Here is a 19,673-nt window from a genome sequence, read left to right as displayed (position 1 = left end):
GGCTATTCATAGCCAATCTCAGAGGGTTGAAGACTCTTTATGGAGAAAAGGGCTTGCTGGGCCACCGCTCAGACCTAATCACCATCGATCCCACCCTGCTGCCTTATTTGAACCTAGGCCTGGCGTGGCCCACTCTATCGAGGGAAGGGGCCAGAAGTCACCAGGGGAAGTATCAAAAAGACACAATTTTCTTCTCAAATGTCATCATCCAACTTTTTAGATTGTAAAAACGTTTTTGTATTTGTTGGTTGATTAGAGCATTGCCACATGTCTCTCTATGTTGGGATAAATCAGCAGGGTTTATTTATTTATTTATTTTCTCTTTTGTGAGGAAGACTAGTCCTGAGCTAACTTCTGCTGCCAATCCTCCTCTTTTTGCTGAGGAAGACTGGCCCTGAGCTCACATCCGTGCCCATCTTCCCCTACTTTATATATGGGACACCTGCCACAGCATGGCTTGCCAAGTGGTGTCATGTCCGCACCCAGGATCCGAACTGGCGAACCCTGGGCAGCCAAAGCAGAACGTGCACACTTAACTGCTGAGCCACTGGGCCGGCCCCAAAATCAGCAGGTTTTTAAAGGACATACTACTACTTTTATTCACTTGAGTGCATTCGAGTCTCTTCTTTTTTCCTTTTCATGCCTCTTTGGAAGGCCACACACGATGCTCCAGAGAGCCACATACAACTTTGGGTCACACACTCGTTCTGCTCCAAGCTCTGTTCTCTTTGCTTTTTCTTGCAGTATGAATCTTGCTCCTCCTCACCTTTGGACTCCTAGGAGAACACTACCCTTCTAGATAACAGTCGAGAAAATGAGCAGGGCAGGAAGGTGTTTAGTGGTTCATAGCTCAAGAAGAAGGGGAAAGAGAAGAAGACCACGCACCTTTGCTCTCAGAATGAGGCTCCTCTAATTCCTCAAATGGGTGCTGGGAGAGGAAGGCCTGAGCTGACTCCAGTACAGAGTAGATGTAGGGGCCCCGAGACTTGACATCTTCCATAAAGGCCTGTGAAATTTAGCAACATGGTCAACAGGGAAGGAAGTCTTTCAGTTGCTTTCAATTTCATCCTGTAATTGACAACCTTCCTTCTCCTCAGCGCAACTTGATCCTTTGGCAATGTCATGTATCTTTCGGCTACCCAGACGAAAAGAAGTGCAGTCCCCTCATAGCCAGAAGAATAAGTCTGACGCTGGAAGGTCTATTTGGTATGAAATGGGTTTGTCTATGCTACAAGGTACAGAGAAACACGGTGATTTGGGGTTGGGAATCTTGGTTCTCTGGAAGATTCAGAAAGTCCCCTGTAAGGGGCTTAGAGACATCAAAATCAGGATGGACAGAACTTACATTAAAATTTTAATTATTTTTTTTTGTTGAAGTATGCACAAAGAAGAGTACACAAATCAAAAGTGTACAGCTCAATGAATTTCCATACAGTGATTTCTTCTCTGTAACCAGTACCAAGATCAAGAAACAGAACTCCACCAGCATCCTCTAAGGCCCACTCATGGCTCCTTCCCGTCGCTGTCTTATCCTTTCTCCCAGCAAAGTAACTCCTGTCCTGACTTGTAACACTAGTGCTTAGTTTTGCCCATTTTTGAATTTCATATGAATGGAATCGTACCGTATGTATCTTTTTGTACCTGGCTTTTTTTTCAGTCAATATACTGTCTTTTAAGATTCATCCACACTGTGGCACGCAGTTATAGTCTGTTTATTTTCTGGCTGTATTGTATTTCTTTCCATAGTCATTTTTTAAATTGAGATATAATTGACACACAACATTGTGTGAATTTAAGGTGTACAACACATTAATTTGATATATTTATATAGCAATATGATTGCCATTGTAGTGCTAGCTAACACTTCTGTCACATCACATAATTATCATTTCTTCCAGTGCATTCCACAGTCATTTTTAAGAAACATCTGTTATTTTCTGATTATAGAGGTAATATAAGTCTCAGAAATCTTAGAAATTTCAGAAAAGTATGAAGAAGACAATTAAAAAGAACTCTAATTTCACCACCTGGAGTTTATCAATGTGAACATTTTGATATAGCTCCTTCTCTGTTTTTCCATGTGTGTATAGGTGCACACAGATCTATATCGATTTTTGCACAATTGAGATCCACCTGTATACAGTTTTGCATCCTGCGCTTTTTCACTTCATATCGTATCATGTTCATTTTCCTTGTCCCCATTAAAATTCAGGGCAGGATTTTAAGGGAGGCCAGTATTTGATGAGAGGAATAGAGAGGGAAGGTTTGACTTACTCTGTGGAGTGCTATCCACAGACCAGTAGGACTGCATAGAGCTTCCTGTTACTTTGAGTGTCTAAGCAGAGGCTGGGGGCCCGGCTGTCAGGGTGCTGCAGAAGAGGTCCCTTCCCCACTGAGAGGCTACACCTCGCGGCCTCCGTAATTCTAACCTACCGCGTGTGTCTCCTTCTCCTGTTGCACCAGGGCCACATCCCCTCGCAGGGGCAGCTGAGCTGACAATTCCTCATCCTTTTGGCTGAGCCAGTCAATAATCTCTTGGAGAGGGAGCTGAAGCTTTCCACTGTGGTCTGAGAAGGCCTCTAGGCGAGCACTGCACACAATGGGTAAGATCAGTGATTTTCAATCTTCTTTTTAACTGGCAAAACACCTTTTTCCCCAAACAAATATTTATGCGGAACCTTAATGTATACAGTCGTCTCTCAGTATCTGCAGGGGATTGGTTTTAGGACCCCCGCCGATACAAAAATCCACAGATGCTCAAGTCTTTTATATAAAATGGTGCATTTGCATAGAACCTACACACCTCCTCCTCTATACTTTAAATCACCTCTAGATGACTGATAATGCCTAATACAATGTAAATACTATGTAAATAGTTGTTAGACTATATTGTTTAGGGAATAATGACAAGGAAAAAGGTCTGTATGTGTTCTGTCTAAATGGGCCTTTCGATCTGCGGATGTGGAACCCTCAGTGACAGAGGGCTGACTACACAGATTAAAGAGGTACTGCTCTGGTTGAAGCAGGAGGAGGCCGGGAGTCCTCCTTCTTATCCCCCCACGGAGGCTCCTGAGGCACCTCCCCATGGAGCTCAGTACTAAAACACTTTGTGGAGGTCGGTTCATTGAGTTGAGTATCCAGCATCAGGCTGGGAAGGGTAGGAAACGGACCAAGGGCATTAGACATGACAGTGTCTGGTTGCCCTCTTGCCTTGGAGGAACTCAAGTCATGCCAAACTGTTCATCCACAGGGGCTTCTCAGAGTCTGCCCTCTGACTAGGAGAGGATGCAGTAAGAGGAAAAGGCAAGTCAGGTGGCTGAGTGTGGGCACTCACATGTGTGAGAATGCACCCAAATACTAGCAGCCCAAGGGTCCCAAAGGATGGTAACAACACAGGCTAGAAGTTTAAAGTGTGGAAGGAGAAAAATGTACACTGTATGATCATCTCTGTCCACCTACCCCCCCAAATGAACCATGAGCTGAGGTCCAAGCGATAGGAAGCTGGAGGCCAGCCTAGCCTGTGTGCAGCCATGAAGCCCACTCCCCTCAGCCGACAGTAATAACTCTTCATTGCCTCCCTACCACCTGGGCCAAGCCCCTTACCTAAATTTTTCCTTCTACTAATTCCCAGAGCAGCTTTTAAGATAGGCACTGTTATTGCCCAGAGAGGTTAAGTAATTTGCCCGAGGTCACACAGTTGAGTTACTGGGAAAGCTATGATCTGAACTCAGGTTTGTCTGGCTCCAGAGCCTGCATTCTTTCTACTTCTTCATGCTGCCTCATCCCCACCAGAACCCACCAGAAGCCAGGAGTTTGGTCCTTGATGATAGGGAGTGGAGAGAAAAAGTGTGTATGTGTTACAGAGCGGGGTGAGGGAAGAGGAACAAGTGCTGCGGATATTGCCCTCAGGCTCTCACTGATTTGCCCTCAGCTTGGGGAGGAATAGGTGGGCTCACAACCAATGGGTGGGAGTAGAGGGCTAAAAGGGTGGGAAGAGGGCAGATGAGTCCTACCAAGATGGAGGACAGTTCTGAGAAGAAGAAAAGGAGGGCGTAATCATATCCTCCATTTACACATCAGCGCTTTGAAGTTCAGAAAGGATTTCCATATCTTATTTGAATATTCACGAAACATTGTGAGGTAGGTAGGACCGGTATTATTCTTCTACTCATTTTTTTCCTCAAAAAAATCCACAAATAAGTAGAAGCTAAAATTTAGATAACTCAAACCGCTTATCCAAGGTGACACAGCTACTTAAAACTGGGGCTCCAATCCGAGGCTCCTGACTTCTGACCCGGGTTCTTTCCCCACTGCCCGAGAAGGAAAGAAGCGGACGGTGAGGCTGACAAGGAGACGCACAGGCTGCGAGGAGAAGGACAAGCTGCAGCAGCAGAAGGAGCCCGGCACCGTCCGAGCCCATCCCGCAGGCCCCTGTTTCGAGGGGCCGGGCCTTACCGCAGGTTGTGAGACTTCTTTTTGATTTCGTTCCAGCACAGATTCATGGCTGGTGGTTCCAGGGGTCCGGCGGCGCCAACAGACCCGTTGAAGAGCTTTGGGCTTAGGCAGGAAACCCCAGCACCATCCTGAGGAGGTGCAGGGGTGGTGGCAGCAGCTCTAACCTGGATAGAAACACAGACATCCTGCAATCCCTGGAGTGGGCCGCACCCTGGTCTGCACCAAGCCAAAGTAGGACAAGTGTGAACAAGGGGAGAGAAGGCCTTGTCCCAGGGTGTGTTCAGTGGGGAGGTGGGGGTTGAGATAAAGGAAGACTCTTTGGCTCCATTTGTTGCAAGGTCCTCTCTTGGTACAGGTCGGTCACAGATAACTGCTGATGACTATCATTATCTCTCTTGTTGTAAATTCTGCCAGGACTATTGCCCAGATGAGGTCCTGGAGGTACTTGCATTAGATAAGAGCGGCTCACAATTGCCCAAACACTGGCAACCATAGCATTCAAGGTGAGCTGCAGGCTCCTATTTCAGGGCCCCACAGTTTACCCCACCTTCCAGAACAGAAAGCTGAGGGGCTGCCCCATAAAGATTCAGAGAGAGAGCAGACCAGCCAGAGAGCTATCAGCAAGAGACGTCCTTCTTCCCAAATGAATCTAGGCCTTGGCATCCCCTCCCCCTCTTCCCCACTCGCATTTTCCACCAGTCAGGAAGGCTGGAAATCGTCCTAAAGAGGACTGTTCACCTTCCATGGGTTGAGAAAGGGCTAAAGCAGCATTTTGGATCCTGATCTCCAAGGGACTCCGACCAGAGTCGGCAGCTAAGATGACCAGCCTTGGAGCCTGCCAAAGTCTTGCCTTGGGCCCTCAAGCTCAGAGCCCATCCCTTGCTCATGGGGTATTGTGGGGGTCGGGGGAGTGGAAGTTGTGCCAAACAGCCCTTAAGAAGTTAGCTACTTCCAACACAGTGCCAGGACTGCCCAGCCCGGGGGCAGTAGGAGGTGGAGGGAAGGGGAGCGTAGAAGAGGAAATCCCAGCCTGTGCGGCTCCACCCTAGGGGAAACCCACCTGCCAGCCTGCCTGTCCCCCTACTTGCCTTCTCTGGAAAGAACATGGTCCTGCTGGTGGCTGAGACTCTTCTAGTCTCCCTTTACCCCCAAACCATACTTCCTGCCCACACAAGACTCTCCAGGCAATTAACAAAAACCAGTCATCCATTAAAACAGCGCTCCCAACACAGACTGAAGGGAAGTGAGGGAGCAGCCAAGCTTTGGGGCAAAGCTCGGAACTCAGTCACTCTGTGTCCCCATGAGCTGACCCTACCTGTGCTGCCTGGGGACTCTGTTGCAGGGTTGGGCAGCTCCATGATTATCCCTCAGCACGAATCTGGACTCAGTGCCTGGTGAGCTGCAGGCAGAGTCCTGACGGGCTCTGAGCAGACTCCCTCAGGCAGAGCAGACAGAGCGCTGAGCCAGGCCAGGAGGCGGGAGCTGTCACCCTGTTTGTTTACTGACCCCCCAGGAATCTGGAGGGGGCGGCTATGTCAGGGCTCAGCCGGTGAATCAGAGCTTTGTCCCTGGGGAATTCCGGCTTGCTCCCAACTGGGCCTGCCACACCGGGGCCAGGAGGGCCCTCCCAGGCTGGCAAGGATGGCGGGAGTGGGACTGGGCATTCCACGGTGCTGAGGAGGGGCTTGCAGAGGGTAGCTCTGTTGATTTATTTTCTCTTTCCACGGCAGACACAAAGGACTCACTCTGCCTCCGGGCTCACCCCTCCCCTGAGGTGGAGGAAAGGAACAGACCACTTTGGTGACAAACCTCTGGTAAGCAATTTCCTCAAGGCCTGGCAGGAGGATGGGCTTGAAAATAAGCCTTGTCCTTGACTAAGTAAGTGTCCTCAGAGGCAGTGAGGAACGTATATGGCACACCTGGGACAGAGCCATGGGTTAGCAGGATCAGGAAGCCGGGCAGCAGAAGATTCATCTGAGCCCAGTGCGAATACGAGGGCGTGCTCTGCCCTGCCTCGGGGAGGCAGAGAGGAGTGGAGGGAGAGTCATACGCGCCCAGACCCCACTGCACTCCAGGGCAGGGGAGATGGATGGTCTACGGGCATCTTCTTGGACCTCTGCAGAGGAAGGAGTGGGCAAAATGGAACCCAGCAGCTCCATGCAGGCAGCCAGTGCCAGGGGGCTTCCTGTACCCTGCCAGTGCTGCCCTGGGCCACTGGCCTGAGGGGCAGGGCCCTTCTGGAAGTGACCACTCTTCTCTTTTTCCAGCAGACTTGCCTGGGGAAAGGTTAACATTCCCGAGCTGGGCTCCCACCCTCAGCACTGAGGGAAAACACTTCATTTTTACCAAAAAGGGTTCTGTTCCCATCCTCATTTATCTCCCACAGAGTCTTCTGGGCTTTCCACAGTTCCACATTGTTTCCATGCTGAGGCCCACCTACAGGAATAGTTGGAACAGCTGCTTGACCCTTTCTGGGGGTCTAGGGTGGAGCCATCCAGGGCGGCTGGGGGATGGCAGGGCTTGGCAGGCCAAGAGCAGGGAGTGGCTCTAGCTCTGGGTTGCTGCCTTGCTTATGCTGGGATAATTGGGCCTAAGCCAGTCTCGCAGAGTCCCCTGGACTGGGAATGCCCCAGAGTTAGAAATGGTCCCTTGTGACCCAGCCACAACCAAGTTGTCCTGGTTCTGAGGGAAGCGCCCACGATGAGCTGGGCTCCACCCATGTTAGCTTTGCATTCCCTCCAGCCTTCTTCGTAGTTTCCTAACTCCCCACTCAGCTCTATCGCCCTGTTCTCCCCTCCTAGTTCCCCCTTGTACTCACAAGTCCCACTAGCAGAGCCAGGCACACAATAGGCAAATAGCAAATAGTAATTGTTTTCTCTCCCTATCAATGGCCTTCTACTTCTGGCTTTCGTGGCCAAGATGTTGGCTTCTCACCCCGGTTCCCCACAGGGATCTCTCCTTATCTCTTGAAACTTTAAGACAACGTCAGGGCCGTAAGGAAGGAAGAGAAGAAACTAGACAGAGGCAGAGGAGAGGGGTTGGTCTCACCATTCTCAATCACAAAATGAAGCCCTCAGGGCCCTCTGCCTAGGTGGTGAAGCTTGGGAGGGGTGATGGACAATGAGCAGGGCAACCCGTTTGGAAGGGCCCAGGCTTCTCAATCCCTTGACATTGCAAAAGCCCCACTCTGGGGAAGGGACAGGTGCTCTGGGGGACTCTAAGTTGACACTGGCTCTAAGAATAAGAGGTAGCAATTTCTCTCTGGCTAGAGGTGGGAAAACAGCTCAGGAGGACCTGGATCTTATGCCTCTCTAGATCTTGACCTTTTCTCATTATTCTCCTTAAAAATGGGCTCCCCAGCACTCACAATCTCCATCCCAGTGGCCTTCCTCTCTGCCTTCCCCGCCGCCCCGTATATTCAGTTGCTGAATGCACCCCCAGCAGTGACTCAGCACCACAGCTCGTCTGTGAGATACCAGGAAACACGGTACCTTCTCACACCCGATGGTCTCTGGACCCCAAAGCATTGTACGGCAAGCCAAAGTACACTTATGCTTCACCCTTATCCAGTCAACTTTCCCGCGGACCTCCCTTATTGTCAGGAAGGAGGCTGCCCTCTCAGGATTACACATCCTCTCACACATCCTCTGCCCACCTACCAACATACACAGTCAGGCATACACAGCACCACCACTCCACTCCTAGGGAAGGAGAGGGAGAGGAGGGGCAGGTATGAAGCTCAGGGGATTCTTAGTGGCACTGAGCCAGGAGCTACAATAAGACTAAGGACTTGAGAAGGAAGAGCCGACGGAAGGAGAGAGAATATCCTGCAGATGCAGAATATGACATATACCACAGAGAAACCAAGGCAAAGGAAGGTCCTGGCTTGTCCTGGGCCATGCCCTGAAGGATCAAGCTCTTCTGGGACCTCCCTTGGGAGGTTAATATAGAACCAGCCATTGCGGGCCCTTTGGCTTGCCCAGTGCAACACACTTCCTTGCCCCATACTCCCCATAAAAGGCCTCATGAGTGACAAGAGATGAGCCCAGAGGTCGCATCATATCCAAGAGGTTTCATGCATATTGAGAGTGCCCCTGAGCCTTAGGAAGCATGGACATCCACAAGAATACACACAGATTCTGTGTCCACTCTTTCTCCACAGGTTTTTGTTTTATTATCGGCATCTTACCTGAAGCTGGGGGCAGGCACTTCGGAGGCTGCTGCTGTGATGGAACTGGTCAGCTGCCTGCCACTCATGACATCGTGGGAGGGTGTAAGGGCATCCCTGCATGACCATAGGTTGCATCAGAACCAAGGCTCATGGGGGGTGAGGATGGGCAGTGCACCAACCGTTGAGCATAAGCACCTGTAAGAGTAACAAGGAGAGATTTAGAGTCAAGACCTAGAGAAGCCTATGAATCCAGCACTTACCCAGAGGTGACTTGACCAGTTATGTAAATAAATATTCAAAGCTTGCTGACCTACCCAATAGTTTTTCCCAGGCCATTCTGTACCATAAAAGACTTTCTTTATTGATCAAGGAAGTATTTATTATCTATTGTACTTTGTGCTAGAGACACAAAGATGTCCGAGATTTCAGAGCTTGGGATGGGGGTTAGGGAGGTGGGGGGACAGTCATGTAAGCTGGTAATTATACAAGAAAATGCTTATGTGGCAAATGTTACAATTAAGGATTGACCAGAAGGCTAGGGGAGCACAGAGTAGGGAACAACTAACTCCATCTGAGGACGTGCAAAGACTTCAGAGAGACGGCATTTGAGATGAGTCTTGAAGGATAAGTAGGTGTTTGCCTATGCAGAGAAGGGGAGAAAGGGAGAAGGGCATTGCCAGCAGAGGGACCCACCTGTGCAAAGGCAGATGTTACAAAAAAGCATAGCATGTTTGGAGAACGGTAAGTTCAGCATGGCTAGAGTTGGCTAGAGTTTAGGAGGCACAGAAATGAAACAGACTTGGTGCCTGCCCCTGAGGAGTTCACATACAGGAAGAATAAACATGGGAAAAAATCAAGCCATAGAGTGTTGCTTGCATTAACGATAGAAGTATTTATGGGATGGAGAGAAGGGATAAACGAGGTGAGTTCTTCCTGGTCATGTCAGCAAAAGTCTCTCTAGAGGAAAGATACTTGAGGTGAGTAATGAAAGAAAAATCGAATTGTCATTAGGCAGAGAAGATAAAACGAAAAAGAACATTCCAAACAGCAGGAAAATAAAATGTGTGACCAGAGTACAAGGTAGGTGCCCTGTGGGGAGTAGCAGACGAGGCTGGAAAATGAGGCTGTGGCCAGATGGGGTCATGCCTTGAATGACAAGCAGAGGATTCTTGCTTTATCTTATAGACAATAGGGAGGCACTGAAGATTTTAAGCAGGGGCATGACACAGCCAGATTTGCATTTTAGACAGAGCCCTCTCGCTGCCTGGTGGAGTGATTCTCCCAGGGGAAGAACCTATTGAGAAGCTGGTATAATAGGCAGGCAGTTGCAGCGAGCATGGAGCAGAGAGCATGGCTCTGAGATACCCTGAAGAGGTAAAATACTGTGGGCTTGGTGATCAATTGGATGTGAAGGGTAAGGGAGGTGAAGGAGTCAAAGGTTTCTAATTTGGGAGCCGGGTGGATAATGTTGCCAACAGCAAGAGAGGGAAGACAGGAGAAGGAGCGAAGTTGGTGTGGTAGGGGATGAGAGCAGTGTTCCATAATAAGCTGTGCTTGGGCAGTGTTCCATAATAAGCTATGCTTGAGACATATTCAGCTTTACATGTCAGGAGCTAAGCTTAGAAAAGGAAGATATCAGTGAAGAAGTTAGATCTACAAACCAATGGACAGTTTAGTGAATGTAGACAAGAGCAATGAGAAAGGGTGGCAAAAACAATGCTTGCAAATAACAAAAGTGATATCTTTTAGTGCGGGGCAGAGACATACAAATCTTGACCCAAAGGGCAGGAAGTAAGCATCTTTGATTCCTGATGCTGATGATTAAATAGCCACCATGTTTAGTCTCTATTTCAGTGGTTCCCAACATTTTGGGTATAAGGGCCACTTCTTAAGATTAAAAGAAAAGTCTCACTTCACCCACTCACACCTACAATAGTAGCTGTACTTTTATACTTACAGAGTGAGAAAAACACTCACACATTTAAAGATCTGTGGACTCCTTGCAGTAAGTACCCTTCCCTCCTCCTCAGGGGTCCATGATCCAAAGATTGGGGACTGTTACAGATCACGACGGTGCAAGAATTTTGGTCTAAAGGACACTTTATTGTAGTCGAAGTCCCTAGAGGTTACACAGATACATAGCTCCTCGTCCCCAAAGAGATTCGCCAAAGAATGGATGAAAAGATGGCTCCCCCTGGTCCAATGCCAACATAAAAGACTTAATAACTCAGATAAAAAACAAAGTATTGCTATGGACGTGCTATAAGCATGAAAGCTTGCTTTCAGACCTCTTTTTATATTAATGTTTTGGTTTTTGGTGATTACTTGAGTAATGCACGTTCTTCATAGAAAAACTGGAAAATACACAAAATCATAAGGATGAAAATAAAAGGAACCTACAGTACTACCACCCAGAGATAACCATTACTAACAGGTGAAAAGCCTTACAGTAGTTTTTCTATGAAAAAATATATATACACTTTCAAAATAAAATTGTCATCATATGATATACATCACGTTGTATTGCGCTTTTCTCGTTTGCCATTTATATCATGATTATTTTAGAATGTCACCAACTATTCCTCTAAACTATGATCTCCAGTGGCTGCAAAAGAGATAGAGCGTTATGGTTGAGGTCATGGCCTTTGGCGTCAGACAAATCCACACTATTCAACCTATTAGCAGTGTGGCCTGGGACAAGTTAACCTCTCTGAGCTTCAGTGCCCTCATCTGCAAAATGGGGATGACAAGGATACTGCCCTCATAGAAATTGTTCTAATGATTAAAATTAATAATGTATCTAAATAACTTAGCACAGTGTCTGACAATAGTATGCTGCTCAATAAATGTCAGCTGTAATTGTTGCTGTATACTATTCTACTGAATGGATATACCATAATTTAACAATTAAACCTAAGTCACACTGCAGTGAACAGCCTTATGCATATTTGTGATTCTTTCCTTAGGATAATTTCCTAGAAGGGAGAATTCCTGGATCAAAGGGTATGAGCCAATTTCAGGCTTGTGACGCATACTTCTAAATTGCCCTAGAAAAAAAGTTAGACCACTTTATACTACCACCAGCAACGTAGAGAGTGCCAGTTTCCAAGCACACTTGCCAACAGTGAGTATTCTTATTTTTAGAATATCTTTGCCAATTTTGTAAGTGAAGATGGCATCTTGAGAATTACTTTGTATTTCCTCAATTACTAAAGATGCTTAACTTTCCCCCTACATTTTTAGTGGCCAGTTGTATTTCTTCTTTCGTGAGCTGTCTCTTTCTCTTTTGAGGTTCACCTCTCTATAGATTTCCTTCCTTCCTTCCCATTCCTCTGTTGACCTGATTTCAAGTTGATGCCTCACAAAACAAAAATAAAACAAACCCAGGAGTCAGAGAATTCAGATCTTCTAATTCCAATACTGGCAAGAAAAGGAATAAACTCCTTTTGGTCCTAGCATGACTATTCTCCGCTATTTTCAGACTTTGCCACCAACTGTGAACTCAAGTCATTTTACCTCTCTAGATGTTGGTTTGCTAACTTATAAAATGTTGATGTTTAAGAGTTGCCACGCATGAAAACTCTAGCATTTCCCATGTTTGTGCAGCATGCTTTTGTAGCCTGCTGTACTGTCTTTCTTGATCCTCAGTGTAATCTGGTAAGATTGGCCCAGCCGGGATTATGATCCCATCTGACAGAGGAAGAGGCTGAGACATGAGTGAACCTGGGCCTCATGACTCCTGGCCAGTGTTTTGTTCTACACAAAGATTCTTCTTTCTGCTTCTCTACTTATCTCTATCCTGTCCCAAATTACCGCCTACACACACTGCTTCTCTTCCTATTCCTCCTTTAATTTGCAGAGGCTGTGAGGAATTGGAGATGAGTATGACTTGGTCCTCAGATGGTCAAGTGTAGGAAAAAAGATATATAAACAACACTAAAGTATAACTTAAGGGAGGACATGACTCATCCCTTATGTGGGACACAGAAGTCAGGCCATGAGAGGTCACAGAGGAGGAAGTGTTCACCTAAAGTTGGGGGGATTTAGGATGTATTTATGGAAGAGATGCTTTTGAGCTCAGGTGAGAGAGAAGATTTGGACACATGGAGTAGTGTGGAGGATGCTTCTGGGGTGGAGCGAACTCTTCTGGGATCTTCCCTAGGGATCCTGCAAGATATCAAGCTGTCGCTTTTTGCCACTAGGGTTACTCTTTTCCTGGTTCTCAAAGCGGCACACAGGCCCTTCCAGGAGGCTTCTGGGGGAAAACATTATTTTTCTTGGACAGAGATATAAGCTTTAAAAACAGGTGGGAAATACCAGGATTCCAGCATGAAAACGAAATTGATGGCTCGTGGAGGACGAGGTCTTTGCCTGATATTTATCTCTATCCCACATATTTTTTAACACAGTGCTAGGCACAGAGCAGACACTCGGTGAATGTTTCCTGACCTGATTTATTGAATTGAACTCCAATTAGGTAGCTGTACAGGTCCTCAACTTTGTAGGTACAAATCTCCGGAGGCACAAAGAGAAAGGCTTGGGATATGCATATTTACTTGCATTTATGTGAAATGATGTATGCAGAATGTTAGCGTTTGAAGCAAGCCTTGAAATGGCAAAACATTGCAAACAACCTGAATATCCATTACTAGTTAAATAAATAATGGTGTATCCGTACAGTAGAATTCTATACAGCTAGTAAAAACAGAATTAAGAACTCTTTATGTGCCAATATGGAATGATCTCTTAAGATAAGTTTTTAAGTAAAATGAAAACAAGAAAAAAATATGTTTGGTTAGTTCACATTTGTTTTAAAAAAAGGAAAATATGTGCTTGTATTTACAGTAAAATATCTTTGGAAGTATACAAATGAACGTGTTTACATTGATTGCCTTTGGGGAAGGGAACAAAGTGGCTACTAGATAGAGATGGGAGAATTCCCTCCATTCCTTTAGAATTTTTCCCTATTTTCCCTCTTTTTAAAACTGAGAAATATAATATACCTACAAAAAAGTGCATAAAACATATGTGTAAAATATATTGAATTGTTATAAAGCAAATCCCTCTATAATTACTGCTCAGGTTGAGAAATAGAATAATTACCCACATCCACAAAAGCCCCATGTCGCCAATAGCACATGTAGTTTTTACTGAATATCCTTGTACCTTTTGAATTTTGAACCATGTAAATATATTAGCTATTTAACAGCTACTCCCCTCCTCCCCTCCCCTCCTCACCAAATTGCCATAGACATCCTCAACTGTTTTCTGAAAGATTGGTGTAGCAGCTTTTCTATAGCCAAATAAATAATAATAGTTAAAACTTACTGTATTCCATGTTTTCATATATTAACTAATCACTCTACATACTGATCAGTCTGCATATCAAGTCATTTAATCCTCATGACAACGCTATGAAGTAATTACTATAGTTGTTTTTCTTGTGCAGATAAGAACACGGAGGCACAGAGGCAGTACATAACTTGTACAAAGTGATGTTGTGAATGTGAGATGAGGAGCTGGAATGCGTATCCAGGCAAGTGTGTCCCAGAATACGAGTTCTTCGCTGTTACACTATTCTGTCTCTGTAAATTCTAGAACCCAGGCTCTGAGGCATTGTAGTCCCTGATCCCTGTCAAGTAGAGAAGATTTTTGGCTATGGGCCACCAGGTGGGAGCTCAAGCACTGACTCAGTCATGCCACTACCCAGCCAAAGACATAGCAATTAAGAACAGACAGGATGCAGTGAGCCTGGGGTCTAGGGCATCACCCAGCTGGCAAACCCTACGGAGCATTTAAATGACTTTCCTAGGACATCTGAGAAGTAACATTCTTGGTCAACTCTCCTAGTCTGACCTCAGAGCTCAGTAAACATTCTTTTGGACAAATGAATAAGCTCTTTCCACCTGTAAACTGGAGAAGTCTAAGAACCTGTCTTACAGAAATACTTGCAGAAGTGGGTGAGGAATCTGCTGCAATATCGTTTGCAATAGCAAAACTCTGCAATCGACTCAAATGTCCAACCACGGGGGACTGGTTAAACGGACTATGTCAGAGAGGTGGCACAGCAGGACAGTTAAGGGGCGGGCTCGGAGCCAGGATGCTCGGGTTTCATCCTGCCTCTGCTGCTTATCAGCACAAGTTCGGACAAGCTCCCTGATCTTACTGTGCTTCGGTCCCTGTATCTGTCAAACAGGGATAACAAAAAGACCTATCTCATTGCCTCGTTGCAAGGAGTTAATTCATAGTTGCTGATATCCAGTAAGTACTCAGATCTTATCTGTTACGGTAGCCACTCACACAACAGAATATTACGTAGCTGTTAGAGAGGTAGATCTGTATGCACTGATTGGAACAGATATCAAAGATATATACTTTAGGCAAAAGAAAACAAGTGTCAGAATAATGCATTTGGTAGAACTCCGACTTTGAAGAACCCTCATGAAAAAATCTACATGTGTACATGCGCAGAAAGAAAGCCTCCGAGGATATGCAACAGTGTTCAGCAACATTACTTCTGGAGAGTTGTATGAGGGGGATTCTCCTTCTGACGTTATACACTTTGTGTATATATATATCTTTTATAACAAGCATTTATTATTCTTGGAAGAAAAAATAAAGAAATAGGGCAAACTTCTAAATCACAAGAGCCTCGGGGGAGAACAGGGCAGTGGGAAGAAGACCCTTTTCCCGTGGGCTACAGAGTCTTCCTTCCAAGCCAAGGTAACCTGGCATGATGCCCTCCCAGCACTGCCTTTCTACCTGACAGCACGACACTAAGAGACGGGACACACAGTTCTTTGGTTCTGAACCTTGTTGTATGTTCCTAAAATAATTCCGGCAACGTAGCCAAAGGCCAAGCTTCTGCTTCAGGTGCTCTCACTTAATGAATAAATCATGGAAACTCACATTGTCAAACTGGAAGGGACTTTAGAGATTATCTAGGCCACCCTCTCATTTACAAACAGAACAATGATATACGTTCCTGAGAAGTTAGCTGTCAAGCAATTTTGAAAAATAAAATTTATTTTCCAGTGAAAAAATCAAAGATGTGTCCTCATGGGGAGAATTTAATTCTAAGAGCCAATTAATGTAACACGTCTGAAACCTTTATACACCGCTGGTGGGAGTATAAATCAGTAAACCATTTTGGAGAGCAATTTAACAATGTCTCCCAAAGGTGAAGATTCTCGTACCCTGTGGTGGGACATTTCCGTCCTAGGGATATATGCGACAGCAACAGTCACAGAAGAACATCTACACAAGAATGATCATAGTAGCCCTAACTGTGAGCCAAAAACTGGAAACAGTTTAAATGTCTATATGCAGCAGAATGGATAATAAATCATGGCATATTCATTAAAGGGAATGCTATACAATAGTGAAAAAATGAATGAACTAGAGGCACATGTCACAACATGGATGAATTTCACAAATATAACATAGAATAGAAAAAATAAATTGAAAAAGAATACATATCATTAACAGAAAATTTTAAAACACATAAAGCAGTGGTATACGCTGTTTAAAGACACATACACATGTAGCAAAAGTATAAATAAATGCATGAGAATAATAAACACCAAATCAAGGAGAGTGGTTCCTTCAGAGGGAGGAAGGGAAAGAGGGAGTTTAATCACAGAAGGACAGACAGAGGGTTTCAACTCTACTGGTGATGTTTTTTCTTAACCTGGGTGGTGGGTATCCTGATTTTCATTATATTATTCTTTACACCTCTTTGAATGTATAAAAATTTTCGTAACACATTGTTTAAAAGAACGCAAGAAATCCCATGCTGAAAGGAAAATTCATAATTTGGGGGTATAACAAAATACTGAAAAAAATGCATAAGATACAAATTCTGCACTCAAAATGCCGGCTTATTCCTTAAACCAGCTTCAATTTCCTGGGACTAGTTTCCGAGGAGGGAGCCTGCTAGAGAGCAGCAGCTGGGCACGGTGGACCGAGGCAGGAGATAAAGGCTTCCCTCTCTCAGATATTCATTGGCTGTGGGAAGAAGAACAATCTGACTAACCTCTCAACTTTCTCACATTTAAAAATGTGGCATTGGAGCAGATTATATCTTACAAATTTTTTTCCATGCAACAATCTCTTCTAGCTTTTTTTTGAGCAGCAATTCCCAAAACTGTGCCTGCAAGATGCTAAAGTGTTTTCCATGCAGAAAAGTGTTCCCTGGTCAAATCAGTTTGGGATATTCTGGGTCAAACAAAATTAAACAGATTTCTTTCCAGGAGTACTTCTCAGAGCCTTTAATACATGTCTATACATTGTGACTCTCCAAGAAGAGAATTCAATGATGAAGCATTTTCAAAAAATTCTTGGACGGTAGCATGTCCCCCACTAGCACTACCACCACTCCTTATTTTAAAGCAGAATCTATTACCAGTCTCTCAGAGCAACGTTCTGTGGTTCAGTTCGGTAAGTGCTGTCCTGGAAGGATTTATCTCACTGGTGATTTCAGTTGCTGATGCGTGTCTAGAATCCTTTGTAAGGAAGGAATGTAGTTTCATGGTATAATGTCCACAGAGTGGGGTTCCTAAACTTCCTAGCAAGTTTAGAAGGATATCTTCTTGAGCTTCATTAGTGAGAGCCCATCCTATCTGGCATCATGGCAGATTGAATGTCAGAAAGTTCTGAGTATCTGTGGTTAGAAGTCCTGCATCCCAGATGCGCTCTCTGCATCTGGCTCTTGGGCCTTTGCTAAATTTGCTGCTCCAAGCCACATTGTCCTCCTTTGGGTGACTGCAGAGCTGAAGGGGCCTCTGGCCCGGAGCTCAGAGCTCCTTAGCAAGGGAAGAATGCCTGGGGGAATAACCCTCATAGGAAGAGGAGCCCTTTCCATGTGCCTTCAGCCCCCAGCAATAGTTCAGGGCTAGCAAGACAGCAGGGCAGGTGGTGGCCAACCCAGGAAGAGAGGGGCTCACGTCTTCTCTCAGGGACAGGACACTTATCACTACCACCTGCAGCACTGCCTTTTCAGGGGGGTTCCTTAGAAGGCCCCTGAAGGTCTCTGGAATCATCTCCCCATCCAAATTCCAGAAGGACATTCTCCTGAGGTTTGTGGCTCCACAGGACCTTTGAAGAGGTGATTTACCTGAGGGCCTTTAATCTAGAAACAAGCACTCCTTTGGAAAAGTCAGGAGCTGAGGTGAACTAGACATAGAGCATTTTATAGGCTTTGTTCTTTTGAGCAATCAGAAAGAAAACACAGGACAAAAGTATGCTCTTTTCCAGACAGCATGCACCATGCTCTCAATGGAAGCAGGCAGTTACTCCAGCTGCCATCCCTCCTTCTCCACTCCACCCCATCTCAGCTACTTGCTTGGACCCAACACCGTGGGGCCTGGCTCTACCTGCCTACCAAAGGCAGGATAAGCCCGACTACCCACACAGTCTCAGGCCCACTTGCCAGGCTGGGGCACTGGGCCTGATGCTGGGGAAAGGTAAGGAGAGCAGAAGGAATGGGGTGTTTGACTCCAGGAGAGGGAAGCCCCATTTCAAAGCACTCCAAGCTATGTTCTCAGGAGTGGAGAGGTGCCTACTGATTACAGGGGGTAGAAAAGAAACCAAGGGAAGAAGCAAGGGGAAAAACGGAACGGGAAAGACAGATGGAGCCAGGATGCGCCTTCGGTGCCAGGCTCCTAGGTCAGAGCCCCATTTACTCCAGGGAAGCGCTCCTGTGTCCTGTCTGCTGGCCAGACACTCATTTGTTCAGGGAACCTGCTCTGAGGTCCCACGTTTTGTCTCTCCTCCCTTTTCAGCCAATGCTGTCCACACCCCTTCCCTCCCCTCCCACCAGGAAATCCACCCATGGACAAAAAGCATGTCATTGAGGACAAACATAAATAAACAAACAAATAAATAACACCCCTCTCCTCTCAAAGAAGCAAACTATGGGCCTTCCTCTTATTCATCAGTTGCTCAAATTGGCTTGAGTTTCTAATCCAGGGCATCTTTTTTTCCCCCTCTATGAATCCGAGCGGTGGCTACTTCATTGTGGGCATTTTCTAACGCAAGTTTTCCCCTAAAGGCACATGCAGGCAGTAGGCAGGCAGACACACACACACACACAGAGTACCCTCAGTCATTTCCCCTCAGCCAGCCGAAAAAGGGCGAGGCTTGGAAATCATTTCTCTGTTGCCTACCTTCAGATTCCGTCAGGTCTGAGGAGCAGGCGGCAACTGGAAGCTGGGAGGCCGGGGCTGGGCTGCCTCTGTGAATCAGCAAAGAAGTCCCTGAGACAGGGATGCCGACAGCTGCTGTATGCACACTCTCCCTCCGTCTCTCCCACCTCCCTGCCCTCCTTCGCCTTCTCCTCCTCCTCCCCTCTCTCAGGCGGCTCTGTGTTGCTATGCCATCATATCACCGGGACTAACAGCATCACTCTGACCGCAGGCAAAGATACCCTTGACTGGACAAATGCAGAAAGAGCAAGGACAGTTTTGTAAAACTACCAGAGCCTTGGCGGCTCTCGGAGATTTCAATTCATTAGAAGCAGAGGAGGAGAGCGGAAGAGGCTGAGAAGCAGAGGGGGAGAGGGGGAGAGGCTTCCACTGGGGAGGAGGAGACAAAAGAGGCCGGGAGATCAATACAAGCTGCTGAGTGAGGAGTCTGGGCCCCAACTTCCACAGATCTAGCCCAGAGCCAAAGGCAACTTCAGAGCCAGCAGCTGGCAGGGCCCCTCGGTAGCCAGTCCAGGATTCAGTTTCTGTGTTGGAGGTTGAAACGCTCTGCTCTAGAATCATCACTAGTACCCAAGGTACAGTCTTGGGCTCAGGGCAGTCTGCCTGTCACCCCTAAGTTCTGTCCTCACCCCCTCTTAGGTCTACATGTAGAAAAAGCCTCTGCAATAGAGGAAACAAAATGGACCTGGAATAACGGGAAAATACAGCTCCTCCGTGCCTCCCCTCAGCAACTACCCCAGTCACTCTCCCGCCTCCTGTCCATACCAGCCCTTACTCTTTTAACTATCACCCCTGTTAAAGTGTTTAACGCCCTGGGTATGAGCTCCAAATACACTGGGAGA

General features: G+C 46.3%; 1 protein-coding gene across 4 annotated transcripts in view; it reads right to left on the bottom strand.

Annotated features, from left to right (window-relative positions):
* The window catches only part of DRP2 (dystrophin related protein 2), a 41,846-nt gene extending 22,912 nt beyond the window's left edge, over positions 1-18,934 (bottom strand). For 2 of the 4 annotated variants that reach the window (XM_044763889.2, XM_044763890.2), the window contains exons 1-5: positions 18,793-18,934; positions 8,645-8,821; positions 4,456-4,619; positions 2,434-2,590; positions 886-1,006 (exon numbers count right to left, since the gene is read on the bottom strand). In XM_044763889.2, coding sequence (XP_044619824.1) covers positions 886-1,006; positions 2,434-2,590; positions 4,456-4,619; positions 8,645-8,761 — 559 coding nt within the window. In that variant the 5' untranslated portion in view covers positions 8,762-8,821; positions 18,793-18,934. Of the gene's footprint in view, positions 1-885; positions 1,007-2,433; positions 2,591-4,455; positions 4,620-5,770; positions 5,904-8,644; positions 8,822-18,792 lie in introns of those variants that run through there. The other 2 variants (XM_014828581.3, XM_070502571.1) reach the window with 2 other exon arrangements.
* Positions 18,935-19,673: the final 739 nt, after the last annotated feature.

Source organism: Equus asinus, chromosome X (assembly GCF_041296235.1).
Source record: "Equus asinus isolate D_3611 breed Donkey chromosome X, EquAss-T2T_v2, whole genome shotgun sequence".
NCBI classification, from domain to species: Eukaryota; Metazoa; Chordata; class Mammalia; order Perissodactyla; family Equidae; genus Equus; species Equus asinus.
The sequence above is the reverse complement of the archived record's forward strand: the minus strand, read 5'-3'. Positions and strand labels throughout refer to the sequence as shown.